Below are 17,283 nucleotides of genomic sequence, written 5' to 3'. Positions count from 1 at the left end.
AATAAATAATAAAATAAGTATATTAATGTGTATATCATAATAAACAATAAAATAAATATATTTATGTGTATATCATAATAAAATAATAAAATAAATATATTTGTGTGTATATCATAATAAAATCATACAACAAATATATTTATGTGTATATTATAATAAATAATAAAATAAGTATATTAATGTGTATATCATAATAAATAATAAAATAAATATATTCATGTGTATATAATAATAAATAATAACATAAGTATATTTATGTGTATATAATAATAAATAATAAAATAAATATATTTATGTATATATCATAATAAAATAATAAAATAAGTATATGAATGTGTATATTATAATAAATAATAAAATAAGTATATTTATGTGTATATTATAATAAATAATAAAATAAATATATTTATGTGTATATCATAATAAAATAATAGAATAAGTATATTTATGTGTATATCATAATAAATAATAACATAAATATATTAATGTTTATATCATAATAAATAATACAATAAGTATATTTATGTGTATATCATAATAAATAATAAAATAAGTATATTTATGTGTATATTATAATAAACAATAAAATAAATATATTTATGTGTATATCATAATGAATAATAAAATAAGTATATTTATGTGTATATCATAATAAATAATAAAATAAGTATATTTATGTGTATATCATAATAAATAATAAAATAAATATATTAATGTGTATATCATAATAAATAATAAAATAAGTATATTAATGTGTATATCATAATAAATAATAAAATAAGGATATGTATGTGTATATTATAATAAATAATAAAATAAGTATATTTATGTGTATATTATAATAAATAATAAAATAAGTATATTTATGTGTATATCATAATAAATAATAAAATAAGTATATTTATGTGTATATTATAATAAATAATAAAATAAGTATATTTATGTGTATATTATAATAAATAATAAAATAAATATATTTATGTGTATATCATAATAACATAATAAAATAAGTATATTTATGTGTATATCATAATAAATAATAAAATAAGTATATTAATGTGTATATCATAATAAATAATAAAATAAGTATATTAATGTGTATATCTAATAAATAATAAAATAAATATATTTATGTGTATATCATAATAAAATAAATATATTTATGTGTATATCATAATAAATAATAAAATAAGTATATGATTGTGTATATCATAATAAATAATAAAATAAATATATTTATGTGTATATCATAATAAAATAATAAAATAAGTATATTTATGTGTATATCATAATAAATAATAAAATAAATATATGTATGTGTATATCATAATAAAATAATAAAATAAATATATTTATGTGTATATTATAATAAATAATAAAATAAGTATTTTAATGTGTATATCATAATAAATAATAAAATAAATATATTTATGTGTATATAATAATGAAATAATAAAATAAATATATTTATGTGTATATTATAATAAACAATAAAATAAGTATATTAATGTATATATCATAATAAATAATAACATAAGTGTATTTATGTTTATATTATAATAAATAATAAAATAAGTATATTAATGTGTATATCATAATAAATAATAAAATAAATATATTTATGTGTATATCATAATAAAACAATAAAATAAATTTATTTATGTGTATATTATAATAAATAATAAAATAAGTATATTAATGTGTATATCATAATAAATAATAAAATAAATATATTAATGTGTATATCATAATAAATAATAAAATAAGTATATTTATGTGTATATCATAATAAATAATACAATCAATATATTTTTGTGTATATCATAAAATAATAAAATAAGTATATTTATGTGTATATCATAATAAATAATAAAATAAGTATATTTATGTGTATATCATAATAAAATAATAAAATAAGTATATTTATGTGTATATCATTATAAAAAATAAAATAAGTATATTTATGTGTATATCATAATAAATAATAAAATAAGTATATTAATGTGTATATCATAATAAATAATAAAATAAATATATTTATGTGTATATCATAATAAATAATAAAATAAATATATTTATGAGTATATCATAATAAAATAATAAAATAAATATATTTATGTGTATATTATAATAAATAATAAAATAAGTATATTAATGTGTATATTATAATAAATAATAAAATAAATATATTTATGTGTATATCATAATAAATAATAAAATAAGTATATTAATGTGTATATCTAATAAATAATAAAATTAATATATGTATGTGTATATTATAATAAATAATAAAATAAGTATATTAATGTGTATATCATAATAAATAATAAAATAAATATATTAATGTGTATATCATAATAAATAATAAAATAAATATATTTTTGTGTATATCATAAAATAATAAAATAAGTATATTTATGTGTATATCATAATAAATAATAAAATAAATATATTTATGTGTATATCATAATAAATAATAAAATAAATATATTTATGTGTATATCATAATAAAATAATAAAATAAATATATTTATGTGTATATCATAATAAAATAATAAAATAAATATATTTATGTGTATATTATAATAAATAATACAATAAGTATATTAATGTTTATATCATAATAAATAATAAAATAAATATATTAATGTGTATATCATAATAACTAATAAAATAGGTATATTACTGTGTATATCATAATAAATAATAAAATAAATATATTTATGTGTATATAACAATAAAATAATAAAATAAGTATATTTATGTGTATATCATAATAAATATTAAAATAAGTATATTTATGTGTATATTATAATAAATAATAAAATAAGTATATTTATGTGTATATTATAATAAAAAATAAAATATGTATATTTATGTGTATATTATAATAAATAATAAGATAAATATATGTATGTGTATATCATAAGATAATAATAGAATAAGTATATTTATGTGTATATCATAATAAATAATAAAATAAATATATTAATGTGTATATCATAATAAATAATAAAATAAGTATATTTATGTGTATATTATAATAAATAATAAAATAAGTATATTTATGTGTATATCATAATAAATAATAAAATAAGTATATTTATGTGTATATCATAATGAATAATAAAATAAGTATATTAATGTGTATATCATAATAAATAATAAAATAAGTATATTTATGTGTATATCATAATAAATAATAAAATAAGTATATTAATGTGTATATCATAATAAATAATAAAATAAGTATATTTGTGTGTATATCATAATAAATAATAAAATAAATATATTAATGTGTATATCATAATAAATAATAAAATAAGTATATTTATGTGTATATCATAATAAATAATAAAATAAATATATTTATGTATATATCATAATAAAATAATAAAATAAGTATATTAATGTGTATATTATAATAAATAATAAAATAAGTATATTTATGTGTATATTATAATAAATAATAAAATAAATATATTTATGTGTATATCATAATAAAATAATAGAATAAGTATATTTGTGTATATCATAATAAATAATAAATTAAATATATTAATGTGTATATCATAATAAATAATAAAATAAGTATATTTATGTGTATATTATAATAAATAATACAATAAGTATATTTATGTGTATATCATAATAAATAATAAAATAAATATATTAATGTGTATATCATAATAAATAATAAAATAAGTATATTTATGTGTATACCATAATAAATAATAGAATAAGTATATTTATGTGTATATCATAATAAATAATAAAATAAGTATATTAATCTGTATATCATAATAAATAATAAAATAAGTATATTTATGTGTATATCATAATAAATAATAAAATAAGTATATTAATGAGTATATCCTAATAAATAATAAAATAAGTATATTTATGTGTATATTATAATAAATAATAAAATAAATATATTAATGTGTATATCATAATAAATAATAAAATAAGTATATTTATGTGTATATCATAATAAAATAATAAAATAAGTATATTTATGTGTATATCATAATAAATAATAAAATAAATATATTAATGTGTATATCATAATAAATAATAAAATAAATATATGAATGTGTATATCATAATAAATAATAAAATAAGTATATTAATGTGTATATCATAATAAATAATAATGTAAGTATATTTATGTGTATATTATAATAAATAATAAAATAAGTATATTTATGTGTATATTATAATAAATAATAAAATTAGTATATTTATGTGTATATCATAATAAATAATAAAATAAGTATATTTATGTGTATATTATAATAAATAATTAAATAAGTATATTTATGTGTATATTACAATAAATAATAAAATAAATATATTTATGTGTATATCATAATAAAATAATAAAATAAATATATTTATGTGTATATCATAATAAATAATAAAATAAGTATATTAATGTGTATATCATAATAAATAATAAAATAAGTATATTAATGTGTATATCTAATAAATAATAAAATAAATATATTTATGTGTATATCATAATAAAATAATAAAATAAATATATTTATGTGTATATCATAAATAATAAAATAAATATATTTATGTGTATATCATAATAAAATAATAAAATAAGTATATTTATGTGTATATCATAATAAATAATAAAATAAATATATTTATGTGTATATCATAATAAAATAATAACATAAATATATTTATGTGTATATTATAATAAATAATAAAATAAGTATTTTAATGTGTATATCATAATAAATAAGAAAATAAATATATTTATGTGTATATTAAAATAATCAAATAAATATATTTATGTGTATATTATAATAAATAATAAAATAAGTATATTTATGTGTATATCATAATAAATAATAAAATAAGTATATTTATGTGTATATTATAATAAATAATAAAATAAATATATTTATGTGTATATCATAATAAATAATAACATAAATATACTTATGTGTATATCATAATAAATAATAACATAAATATACTTATGTGTATATCATAATAAATAATAAAATAAATATATTTATGTGTATATCATAATAAATAATAAAATAAGTATATTTATGTGTATATTATAATAAATAATAAAATAAATATATTTATGGGTATATCATAATAAAATAATAAAATAAGTGTATTTATGTGTATATCATAATAAATAATAAAATAAGTATATTAATGTGTATATCATAATAAATAATAAAATAAGTATATTAATGTGTATATCATAATAAATAAGAAAATAAATATATTTATGTGTATATTAAAATAATAAAATAAATATATTTATGTGTATATTATAATAAATAATAAAATAAGTATATTAATGTGTATATCATAATAAATAATAAAATAAATATAATTATGTGTATATTATAATAAATAATAAAATAAGTATATTAATGTGTATATCATAATAAATAATAAAATAAATATATTTATGTGTATATCATAATAAAATAATAAAATAAATATATGTATGTGTATATTATAATAATAAAATAAGTATATTAATGTGTATATCATAATAAATAATAAAATAAATATATTAATATGTATATCATAATAAATAATAAAATAAGTATATTTATGTGTATATCATAATAAATCATAAAATCAATATATTTTTGTGTATATCATAAAATAATAAAATAAGTATATTTATGTGTATATCATAATAAATAATAAAATAAATATATTTATGTGTATATCATAATAAAATAATAAAATAAGTATATTTATGTGTATATCATTATAAATAATAAAATAAGTATATTTATGTGTATATAATAATAAAATAATAAAATAAGTATATTTATGTGTATATCATAATAAATAATAAAATAAGTATATTAATGTGTATATCATAATAAATAATAAAATAAATATATTTATGTGTATATCATAATAAATAATAAAATAAATATATTTATGTGCATATCATAATAAAATAATAAAATAAATATATTTATGTGTATATCATAATAAAATAATAAAATAAATATATTTATTTGTATATTATAATAAATAATACAATAAGTATATTAATGTGTATATCATAATAAATAATAAAATAACTATATTAATGTGTATATCATAATAACTAATAAAATAAGTATATTACTGTGTATATCATAATAAATAATAAAATAAATATATTTGTATATAACAATAAAATAATATAATAAGTATATTTATGTGTATATCATAATAAATAATAAAATAAGTATATTTATGTGTATATTATAATAAATAATAAAATAAGTATATTTATGTGTATATTATAATAAAAAATAAAATAAGTATATTTATGTGTATATTATAATAAATAATAAGATAAATATATGTATGTGTATATCATAATAAAATAATAGAATAAGTATATTTATGTGTATATCATAATAAATAATAAAATAAGTATATTAATGTGTATATCATAATAAATAATAAAATAAGTATATTTATGTGTATATTATAATAAATAATAAAATAAGTATATTTATGTGTATATCATAATAAATAATAAAATAAGTATATTTGTGTGTATATCATAATGAATAATAAAATAAGTATATTGATGTGTATATCATAATAAATAATAAAATAAGTATATTTATGTGTATATCATAATAAATAATAAAATAAGTATATTAATGTGTATATCATAATAAATAATAAAATATGTATATTTATGTTTATATCATACAAAATAATCAAATAAGTATATTAATGTGTTTATCATAATTAATAATAAAAAAAGTATATTTATGTGTATATCATAACAAATAATAAAATAAGTATATTTATGTGTATATTATAATAAATAATAAAATAAGTATATTTATGTGTATATCATAATAAATAATAAAATAAGTATATTTATGTGTATATCATAATAAATAATAAAATAAGTATATTTATGTGTATATTATAATTAATAATAAAAAAAGTATATTTATGTGTATATCATAATAAATAATAAAATAAGTATAATTATGTGTATATAATAATAAATAATAAAATAAATATATTAATGTGTATATCATAATAAATAATAAAATAAGTATATTTATGTGTATATTATAATAAAAAATAAAATAAGTATATTTATGTGTATATTATAATAAATAATAAAATAAATATATTTATGTGTATATTATAATTAATAATAAAAAAAGTATATTTATGTGTATATCATAATAAATAATAAAATAAGTATATTTATGTGTATATCATAATAAATAATAAAATAAATATATTAATGTGTATATCATAATAAATAATAAAATAAGTATATTTATGTGTATATTATAATAAATAATAAAATAAGTATATTTATGTGTATATCATAATAAATAATAAAATAAGTATATTTATGTGTATATCATAACGAAATAAGAAAATAAGTATATTAATGTGTATATCATAATAAATAATAAAATAAGTATGTTAATGTGTATATCATAATAAATAATAAAATAAATATATTTATGTGTATATCATAATAAATTATAAAATAAATATATTTATGTGTATATCATAATAAATAATAAAATAAGTATATTTATGTGTATATTATAATAAATAATAAAATAAATATATTTATGTGTATATCATAATAAAATAAAAAAAAAGTATATTTATGTGTATATCATAATAAATAATAGAATAAGTATATTTATGTGTATATTATAATAAATAATAAAATAAGTATAGTTATGTGTATATTATAATAAATAATAAAATAAGTATATTTATGTGCATATTAGCATAAATAATAAAATAAGTATATTTATGTGTATATCATAATAAATAATAAAATAAGTATATTTATGTGTATATTATAATAAATAATAAAATAAATATATTTATGTGTATATCATAATAAATAATAACATAAATATACTTATGTGTATATCATAATAAATAATAAAATAAATATATTTATGTGTATATCATAATAAATAATAAAATAAGTATATTTATGTGTATATTATAATAAATAATAAAATAAATATATTTATGGGTATATCATAATAAAATAATAAAATAAGTGTATTTATGTGTATATCATAATAAATAATAAAATAAGTATATTAATGTGTATATCATAATAAATAATAAAATAAGTATATTAATGTGTATATCATAATAAATAATAAAATAAATATATTTATGTGTATATCATAATAAAATAATAAAATAAATATATTTATGTGTATATCATAATAAATAATAACATAAGTATATTAATGTGTATATCATAATAAATAATAAAATAAGTATATTTATGTGTATATCATAATAAAATAATAAAATAAGTATATTTATGTGTATATCATAATAAATAATAAAATAAATATATTTATGTGTATATCATAATAAAATAATAAAATAAATATATTTATGTGTATATTGTAATAAATTATAAAATAAGTATTTTAATGTGTATATCATAATAAATAATAAAATAAATATAGTAATGTGTATATCATAATAAATAATAAAATAAGTATATTTATGTGTATATCATAAATAATAAAATAAATATATTTATGTGTATATCATAATAAAATAATAAAATAAATATATTTATGTGTATATCATAATAAATAATAAAATAAGTATATTAATGTGTATATCATAATAAATAATAAAATAAATATATTAGTGTGTATATCATAATAAAATAATAAAATAAATATATTTATGTGTATATTATAATAAATAATAAAATAAGTATTTTAATGTGTATATCATAATAAATAATAAAATAAATATATTAATGTGTATATCATAATAAATAATAAAATAAGTATATTTATGTGTATATCATAATAAATAATAAAATAAATATATTTATGTGTATATCATAAAATAATAAAATAAGTATATTTATGTGTATATCATAATAAATAATAAAATAAATATATTTATGTGTATATCATAATAAAATAATAAAATAAGTATATTTATGTGTATATCATTATAAATAATAAAATAAGTATATTTATGTGTATATAATAATAAAATAATAAAATAAGTATATTTATGTGTATATCATAATAAATAATAGAATAAGTATATTTATGTGTATATTATAATAAATAATAAAATAAGTATAGTTATGTGTATATCATAATAAATAATAAAATAAGTATATTTATGTGTATATCATAATAAATAATAAAATAAGTATATTAATGTGTATATCATAATAAAATAATAAAGTAAATATATTTATGTGTATATTATAATAAATAATAAAATAAGTATATTTATGTGTATATCATAATAAAATAATAAAATAAGTATATTTATGTGTATATTATAATAAATAATAAAATAAGTATATTAATGTGTATATCATAATAAAATAATAAAATAAATATATTTATGTGTATATCATAATAAATAATAAAATAAGCATATAAATGTGTATATCATAATAAATAATAAAATACATATATTTATGTGTATATCATAATAAAATAAGTATATTTATGTGTATATCATAATAAATAATAAAATAAGTATAGTAATGTTTATATCATAATAAATAATAAAATAAATATATTTATGTGTATATCATAATAAAATAATAAAATAAATATATTTATGTGTATATTATAATAAATAATAAAATAAGTATATTTATGTGTATATTATAATAATAAAATAAATATATTAATGTGCATATCATAATAAATAATAAAATAAGTATATTTATGTGTATATTATAATAAATAATAAAATAAGTATATTTATGTGTATATCATAATAAATAATAAAATAAATATATTTATGTGTATATTATAATAAATAATAAAATAAATATATTTATGTGTATATCATAATAAATAATAAAATAAATATATTTATGTGTATATCATAATAAAATAAAAAAATAAGTATATTTATTTGTATATCATAAAATAATAAAATAAAAAGCAATTAATGAATGGACTTCATATGTTTATCATAATAAATAAAATAAAAAGTAAAATATGGCACAAATAAATTAATTTCTACAGAGGAAAAATTCTATTTTTCCTTATTTACCGAAGATATTCATAAAGATCAGACACTCCATTCTCTTCAAAACTATCACACTAATTATTTTCTTCATAAATTATACACTAGCAATCTATGGTATAAATTTTAACTTACAAATGTGTGTCATCATGTCGCAGGGATAGCTCATAATACTCGTAAGTAGAAATGTTTTAATTTTGGGTGTTTACTTTTTCCATCAAAAATAATTGAATTCAGATCTTAAACACACATTGCTTTCAAGTTTTTATTCAATTATTATTTTTCTAAATCTTTCAAGCATCTTTCAGCTTTTCTTAAACATTTATTTCCCCACCATATTCAAAGTGATAATGTCGAAAACCTTGTTTTCATACAATTGCCATATACATCTATAACAAAATTAAAGTCAATTATATTCGGGTGATAGACTCTGTCTCTTACAATATGTTTTAGTGTTCATCATCGAAATATTCCGAATCCCTTATTTACAATGTTTAATCGATTGATGTTTATAGCATGTTCACTTATTACATCGATAAGTACATGATATAAAAAGAAAATAAGAATCAGAAATGTCATTAAACATGATTATTGCTTTAAAAAAAAACTCATTTTCATTAGAAAAATTCTAAACTAAAGTATTATATGAAAACTAATAATCACCATAAAAATAAAAATATTATGGCTTGTTTCTTTAAGATGTTATTAAAGAACACAAACTATTTATTTCTAATTTAACATCTGTGCATTTATAAAATATTTGTTTAAATTATGTTTTAATGTCATTTTCGTTTTTACTTGTGAATGAAGATATAAGTTCTTTTTCCGACTGTAAAATTTTTGATAGCTTTATTGTTTCTTAAGCGGTATTTAGGCTGTTTTAATCAATTATTCAGTACAATATTGATGCTTGTAAAATATAGGAAGAATGTATTTTCTAAGCAATAAAAATGTGTAAATTATATTAAAAAACAAAAGGAAAGTTTAGTGGATATTTAGTTGAATGTGATCTTTAAAAATTCATTTTATAAAGAGAGAATTATTGCAACCAATGTCCTCATTATATTTCAAATTAAATCAATAATTAATCTGAGGACTTCTTAAAATTTTTTCACAGGGTTACTTAAATTTTGTCATAAACCTACAATGCTGAAACTATTTTCGACCCCTATAACACATAATAACAGTAAAAACTTGTAAAATAAAATTGGTTCATTCTAATTTTTGTAGTATTCTCAAGAAGAAAGATTTTAAAATCTCATTTTTTTTTTACTCTCTGTAAAACTGAATTTTCAAAAACTTCCCCCAAAACCTAAAAGCAGGAAAACTGAAACCACATATTATTTCTACATATTTTAGTGTAAACAATAAAAACAATGCAGTTGTTAAAATTCTCTCTAAAATCAAATAATTGATCAATTTCATTAATTTTTTTCAAACTTATTGAGAAATTGCTGAAATATATAAAAACTAAAATAAATATATGAAAACTTTATTATATTTCACCGACCCCATAACGTGATCTTTAAAAATGGCTTAACTATATATAAAACTAAAATAAAATAATGTATAGGTAATTTATTATATTTTTATCTCCCCTCCATAATGCGCTTATCAAATTTTTAAGGCATTTGATCTTAGTTTTTTCTACTTTTAAAATATACCAGAATGATGAAATAAAATATATTTAATTTTCGGATACAGACGTTTACGATTTATGTGAATTTTATGGATTTTTCAGAAACTATGTATAATTTATCCATTTTAAAAGTAACCGTGTCTACACCTACACATATAAAAATTTTACCTTTGCAAAAAAAAAAAATGAAAACAAAATATTTATTTTTTTCAATTTTGCAGAATATCCAGCAAAACAAAAATGAAAATGGCATAAAATCAACAACCAAAAACCTAGAGAAACCATATCCTTGTGAACTGTGCGAGTTTTTCTCCCCTCATCAAAGAAACTTTTATAAGATATTGGAAAAAAAACTAACATTTTCCTGCCAACTGTGTATGTGACATAGTTCAAAAACCACACGTTGTATGTTACAGTCTATATCTCAAAGCAGACACAAGAATTTTAACTTATTTTGTTTTCTACAACATTTATTACTTTTATTCTCTCGTTACTGCTGTGACGTCGCTCGCATAATCGTCTTCTCATATCTGCTCTCAAATGTCATCCACACATCAATGTGATCACTAACACTTTTCCCAACTGGTGACATTATTTTGCAGGCATTTGCATTCACACTATGTTTAATGTATGGAGTTTGTAGAATAATCTATTCAAACATACAGAAAGTTACATATATTTAACTGAATTTCAATGTGTTAATATGATCCTATAAACATTCACTAGAACTATATGTTCCTTTTCTATCATTCTTTATAGATCTGATATTGACAAAAACATACAATTCGCATAAATATATTTGTATGAACAAATACATATCTATATATTCTTAGATCTTAAAAAAATAGAAATAATACCAATTATGAATCTTTAGTGAATATTACATGCATCAAAACTGAAATTTCAAAAACAGAAACAAATTCTAGTATAAAGTTTCACAGATTTCGAAATTGGAAATGAACTCTAACATAGATACCAAAAAACAGCAAACTTTGACACAGAAACAAGATATGCTGAAACAGATTGGAGAGAAATCATATTCGTGTGAAGTATGTGGTTCTACTTTTACGAGGAAACAAAGCTTGGTGATTCATATGCGAACACATACTGGAGAGAAACCATATTCTTGTGATGTCTGTAGTTCTTCTTTTACACAAAAAGAACACATGCTACAACACATGCGAGCACATACTGGGGAAAAACCATATTCTTGTGAAATATGTGGCTATGCTTTTACAAGGAAACATCATATGCTGTACCATATGCGAACACATACTGGAGAGAAACCATATTCTTGTGAAATATGTTGCTATTCTTTTACAGTAAAACAAAACATGTTGAAACATATGCGAACACATACTGGAGAGAAACCATATTCTTGTGAAGTATGTGGCGCTTCTTTTACAACAAAGCATAATATGATGGAGCATATGCGATTACATACTGGAGAGACACCACATTCTTGTGAAGTATGTGGCTCTTCTTTTACAGTAAGAGGAAACATGTTAAAACATATGCGAACACATACTGGAGAGAAACCATATTCTTGTGAAATATGTGGCTCTTCTTTTACAAGCAAACAAAGTATGTTACAACACATCCGAACGCATACTGGAGAGAAACCGTATTCTTGTGAAATATGTGGCTCTTCTTTTGCAGTGAAACCAAGTTTAGTCTTTCATATGCGAAAACATACTGGAGAGAAACCATATTCCTGTGAAGTATGTGGCTTATCTTTTGCACATAAATCTTATATTGATAGACACAGGCGAATGCATACTGGAGAGAAACCATTTACTTGTACAATATGTGGTTCTTCTTTTGCAGAGAAGAAAAATATGCTACGACACATGCGAACACATACTGGAGAGAAACCATATTCTTGTGAAATATGTGGCTCTTCTTTTACAAGCAAACAAAGTATGTTGAAACATATGCAAAGACATGCTGGAGAGAAACTATATTCTTAGCAGATATATGGCCTTTCACAAGCAAACAAAGTATGTTGAAACATGCAAAACTTGAATGCCTACTAGACACTATGCTCGAGTGTCTAAGATCTCTCTGTACAGGAGTTTTTCAGAACAAACTGGCAATAGGATATTTTTCCCTAGATGTAAAGCCTGACCAAATATTCAAAATCACATAGTGTTCACAGCCCAAATAAGATCTTATTATGGCTAACCCACATTAGCTTTTACAATTAATATCACACTTCTCGAAGTGATGTTACCTCAAGTAATAACATAAAGCTGGATACTCCACCAGACTAGATGAATTCTTGTCCTGGAATACAAAACGAAAGATATGCATCAAAATGTGAAAATGGTTAATTGAGGAGAGGAAAGTTATGTTCTAAATTTCTTTACTAACACAGTGTTTGAGAGATAAATGTCTTAGAGATAAATGTTTGAGAGATAAATAACTTTAATGGAACCCTGAAGACTGAAGAAAAATAAAACAAAGAGAAAAACAATATTCTTGTGAAATAAGTTTCTTTCTTTTACAGAGAAGTGAAATATGTAATGTCATATGCAGACACATTAAGGAGGGAAACAATAACGAAATATCTTGGCCTAATGTACGACATGTAGAGAAACGGTAATTTTAGGAAGATCTCTATCATTTAAGTAATTATTGAAAAAACTGCACTCATGAAGTAGAATACCAAAATCTACCTAGAGAGAAACCATATTCTTAGTAAATATTTGGCTCTTTTACAAACAAACAAAGTATGTTGAAACATGCACAACATACTGAAAACCTGAATGCCTACTCGTCACTATCTTCGAGTGTCTAAGGTCTTTCTATACGAGGGTTTGTCAGAACAACCTGGCATGAGGGTATTTTTCCCTAGATGTAAATTCTGACCAAATATTTAAAATCACATAGTATTCACAGCCTAAATAAGATCTCCTCATTATGGCTAACCCACATTAGCGTTTACAAAGAATGGTGCACCTTCTTCAAGTGATGTTACCTCAAGTAATAACACTAAGCTGGATACTCCACCAGACAAGATAAATTCTTTTCCTGAAATTCAGTAAGTCCAAGAAACAAAAACAAAAGATATGCATCAAAATATGGAAATGATTAATTGAGAAGAAAGTTGTTCTCATGAAGTAGAATACCAAAAACTTCCTTAATAATATAGCTGACAAACAAAGTGCAAGATAAATTAAGACACTTGCACTTTAAGAGACGATAAAGATATGTTTTTAAAGATCTATCAGATTATATAGCAGCTTTATGTCTAGCATCCATAGGATACCCCATCTTCAATATGAACAAACTGATACCAAAAATTGAACAAAAAAGAAATTATATTCTTGTGTTGACATTTACACAGACTGTGTATAATCATATTTGAACACTCACACATATTCATGCAGCACTGTGTCATTTAGTCGTGTATATACACTCTTATCATTTTATAAAGTGCAATGGTAATATTCATTGTATGTATGTAAATGTGTTACATGTGTGCTGCACAAATGTGTGTATAAAATGCTCCATTGCCATTGCATATAAAACTATATTTTTGTAAAGTATTATGTGAATGTAATAATATTTTTGCACGCAAAACTTGGTCCTGGATATGACCTTAAACTATATCCGATGGTGAGGCCCCAACTTGTGGGCTTTGGGGAGTGTAGAGCCACCCTTTATTGCCATTGCTCCCAGGTCCACTCTGACTTGGAGTGGTAGTACCTGTCAGGGTCCCAGCTATGGGTTAAATAGAAACCGACTTGCAAAAAACAAATATATTCTATTAAAAAGATTTTCAAGATCACCGGATTCGGTATTAAATAACCTGGAAAGGGTTGATATGCCGTAAAACAAAAACAACCAACCAACCAACCACACAAAACTTACTTTTTGTCATTCTTCCTGCCAAACAAATCCAATATGCTAATGGTAAAAGTATTTTGTGCGTTTACAATATGAAAGAAACATATTTACTATTAAAGTATTTGTTTTATTTATTCTATCCAAAAAATATATGAAATTTTCAAACTAATGAATGTAAAAGCTTACACATTCTATTACGCTCGTTTACTCGAGACGCGACGAACTTTATCAAATAAAAAGTTGTGGAAGGCAGAGCAAGAATTGAAAGGAAGTTGGAAAACATCTAAATTGTGGAATAGCAAGTTATACTTTTGAAATCTAACTTGAGGAAAATCGAAATAGAATTTTGAAACATTTAAACGGTCAAATAGAAAATAATACCTCTGACCCCCCCCTCAAAAAAAATACATAACAGTAAATAAAAATATTTAAAAAGAATTATGCACTTTCTAATATCTCAATACTGAAAAATAAAATTCATACATCTAATCCCTCTCAGTATATAACAATAAATACAGATATTTAAAAAAATCATGTATATTCTAATATCTCAATACTGAAAAATAAATTCATACATCTGACCCCCCCCTTCAGTACACAACAATAAATAAAGATATTAAAAAAAATTATGTACATTCTAATATCTCAATACTGAAAAATAAATTCATACATTTGACCCCCCTTCAGTACATAACAATAAATAAATATATTTTTAAAAAATCATGTATATGTTAATATTGAGAAGAAACAAGGCAGAATTTTGACGCATTCAGTCACTGCCTTGTTTGATTTTTTGTCTTCATGACAACAGTACAAAAAGTTAAACTGCCACATAACCAAATAATAAAAAAAAACTCACCCTACATTACATACAGAAATCTTTTATTCAAAAAGTAAAATAACACGTTTTTTTTATAAATGCCATGTGTGTGCACAAAAGTCGTGGTCAACTTGTTTGGACTGAAACTTGTTGATTTTGGTTTTTCAATCTGCTAGGGTCCTTAAACACTACTTAAGCAAAATAGAACGTTTTCCAAATATTAAAAAAAAATATTTATAAAAATAAAAAATTACAAATTCACATTGTTTTAAATCCTTTACATTAAATTGTCAACCATTTTCTTTTAAAAAATGACGTGCAAAGTCAAGAATGCCGATTATAATTTAAGTAACACTACCTATTTTTTGTACTTCATTAGTGCAATGAAATTCTAAAATTGAAATATTTAATTCCAAATTAAACTCATGGAATCTACTAATTTTCATGTCGTGGTAATTAAACTATTCAAAATTATGAAAAAATGATAATATCGATTATTTAATAAAATAGTTTCTGAAGACATTAGAAATTTTAGTTTACATAATAACTGAAGAGTGTGTATAGAAGCAGAGGAGGAAATTAAGTTTTGAAAACTCAAAAAACAAATTATAAGGTATTTCCCATGGGTTTACGTAATATGTAACAAAATAAATATGGCAAAATAAGTTTTTCATTGATAAAAATACATGTTTATGTAATATTCTGGAAATGATTTTGCAACAATGACAAAGAGCTTTTTCTTGTATGTCAGTTGTAATGTGTGAAGAATTGTGTTACGAAAAAGGAGGATTCAAAGTTGGGACAAAAAATTAAAATTGCCTCAGTCTAGAATCATTTCATATTCACTGACCAAGAATAGAACAAATGAATTGAAGTACCAGTAAAAATAATTTAATTTTTTTATTTTCAAAAATATCAAAAT

General features: G+C 17.9%; 1 protein-coding gene across 3 annotated transcripts in view; it reads left to right on the top strand.

Annotated features, from left to right (window-relative positions):
* Window positions 1–16,622, top strand: part of LOC145269369 (uncharacterized) — a 46,802-nt gene extending 30,180 nt beyond the window's left edge. For all 3 annotated transcript variants that reach the window (XM_080125057.1, XM_080125055.1, XM_080125058.1), the window contains one exon: window positions 11,911–16,622. In XM_080125057.1, the coding sequence (XP_079981183.1) occupies window positions 12,646–13,659 (1,014 nt within the window). In that variant the 5' untranslated portion in view covers window positions 11,911–12,645 and the 3' untranslated portion in view covers window positions 13,660–16,622. The remainder of the gene's footprint in view (window positions 1–11,910) is intronic.
* The last annotated feature ends 661 nt before the right edge of the window (window positions 16,623–17,283 follow it).

This window comes from Euprymna scolopes, chromosome 45 (genome assembly GCF_053919585.1).
Source record: "Euprymna scolopes isolate OS-2025 chromosome 45, ASM5391958v1, whole genome shotgun sequence".
NCBI lineage: Eukaryota > Metazoa > Mollusca > Cephalopoda > Sepiida > Sepiolidae > Euprymna > Euprymna scolopes.
This window is presented reverse-complemented; position numbering and strand designations above follow the sequence as displayed.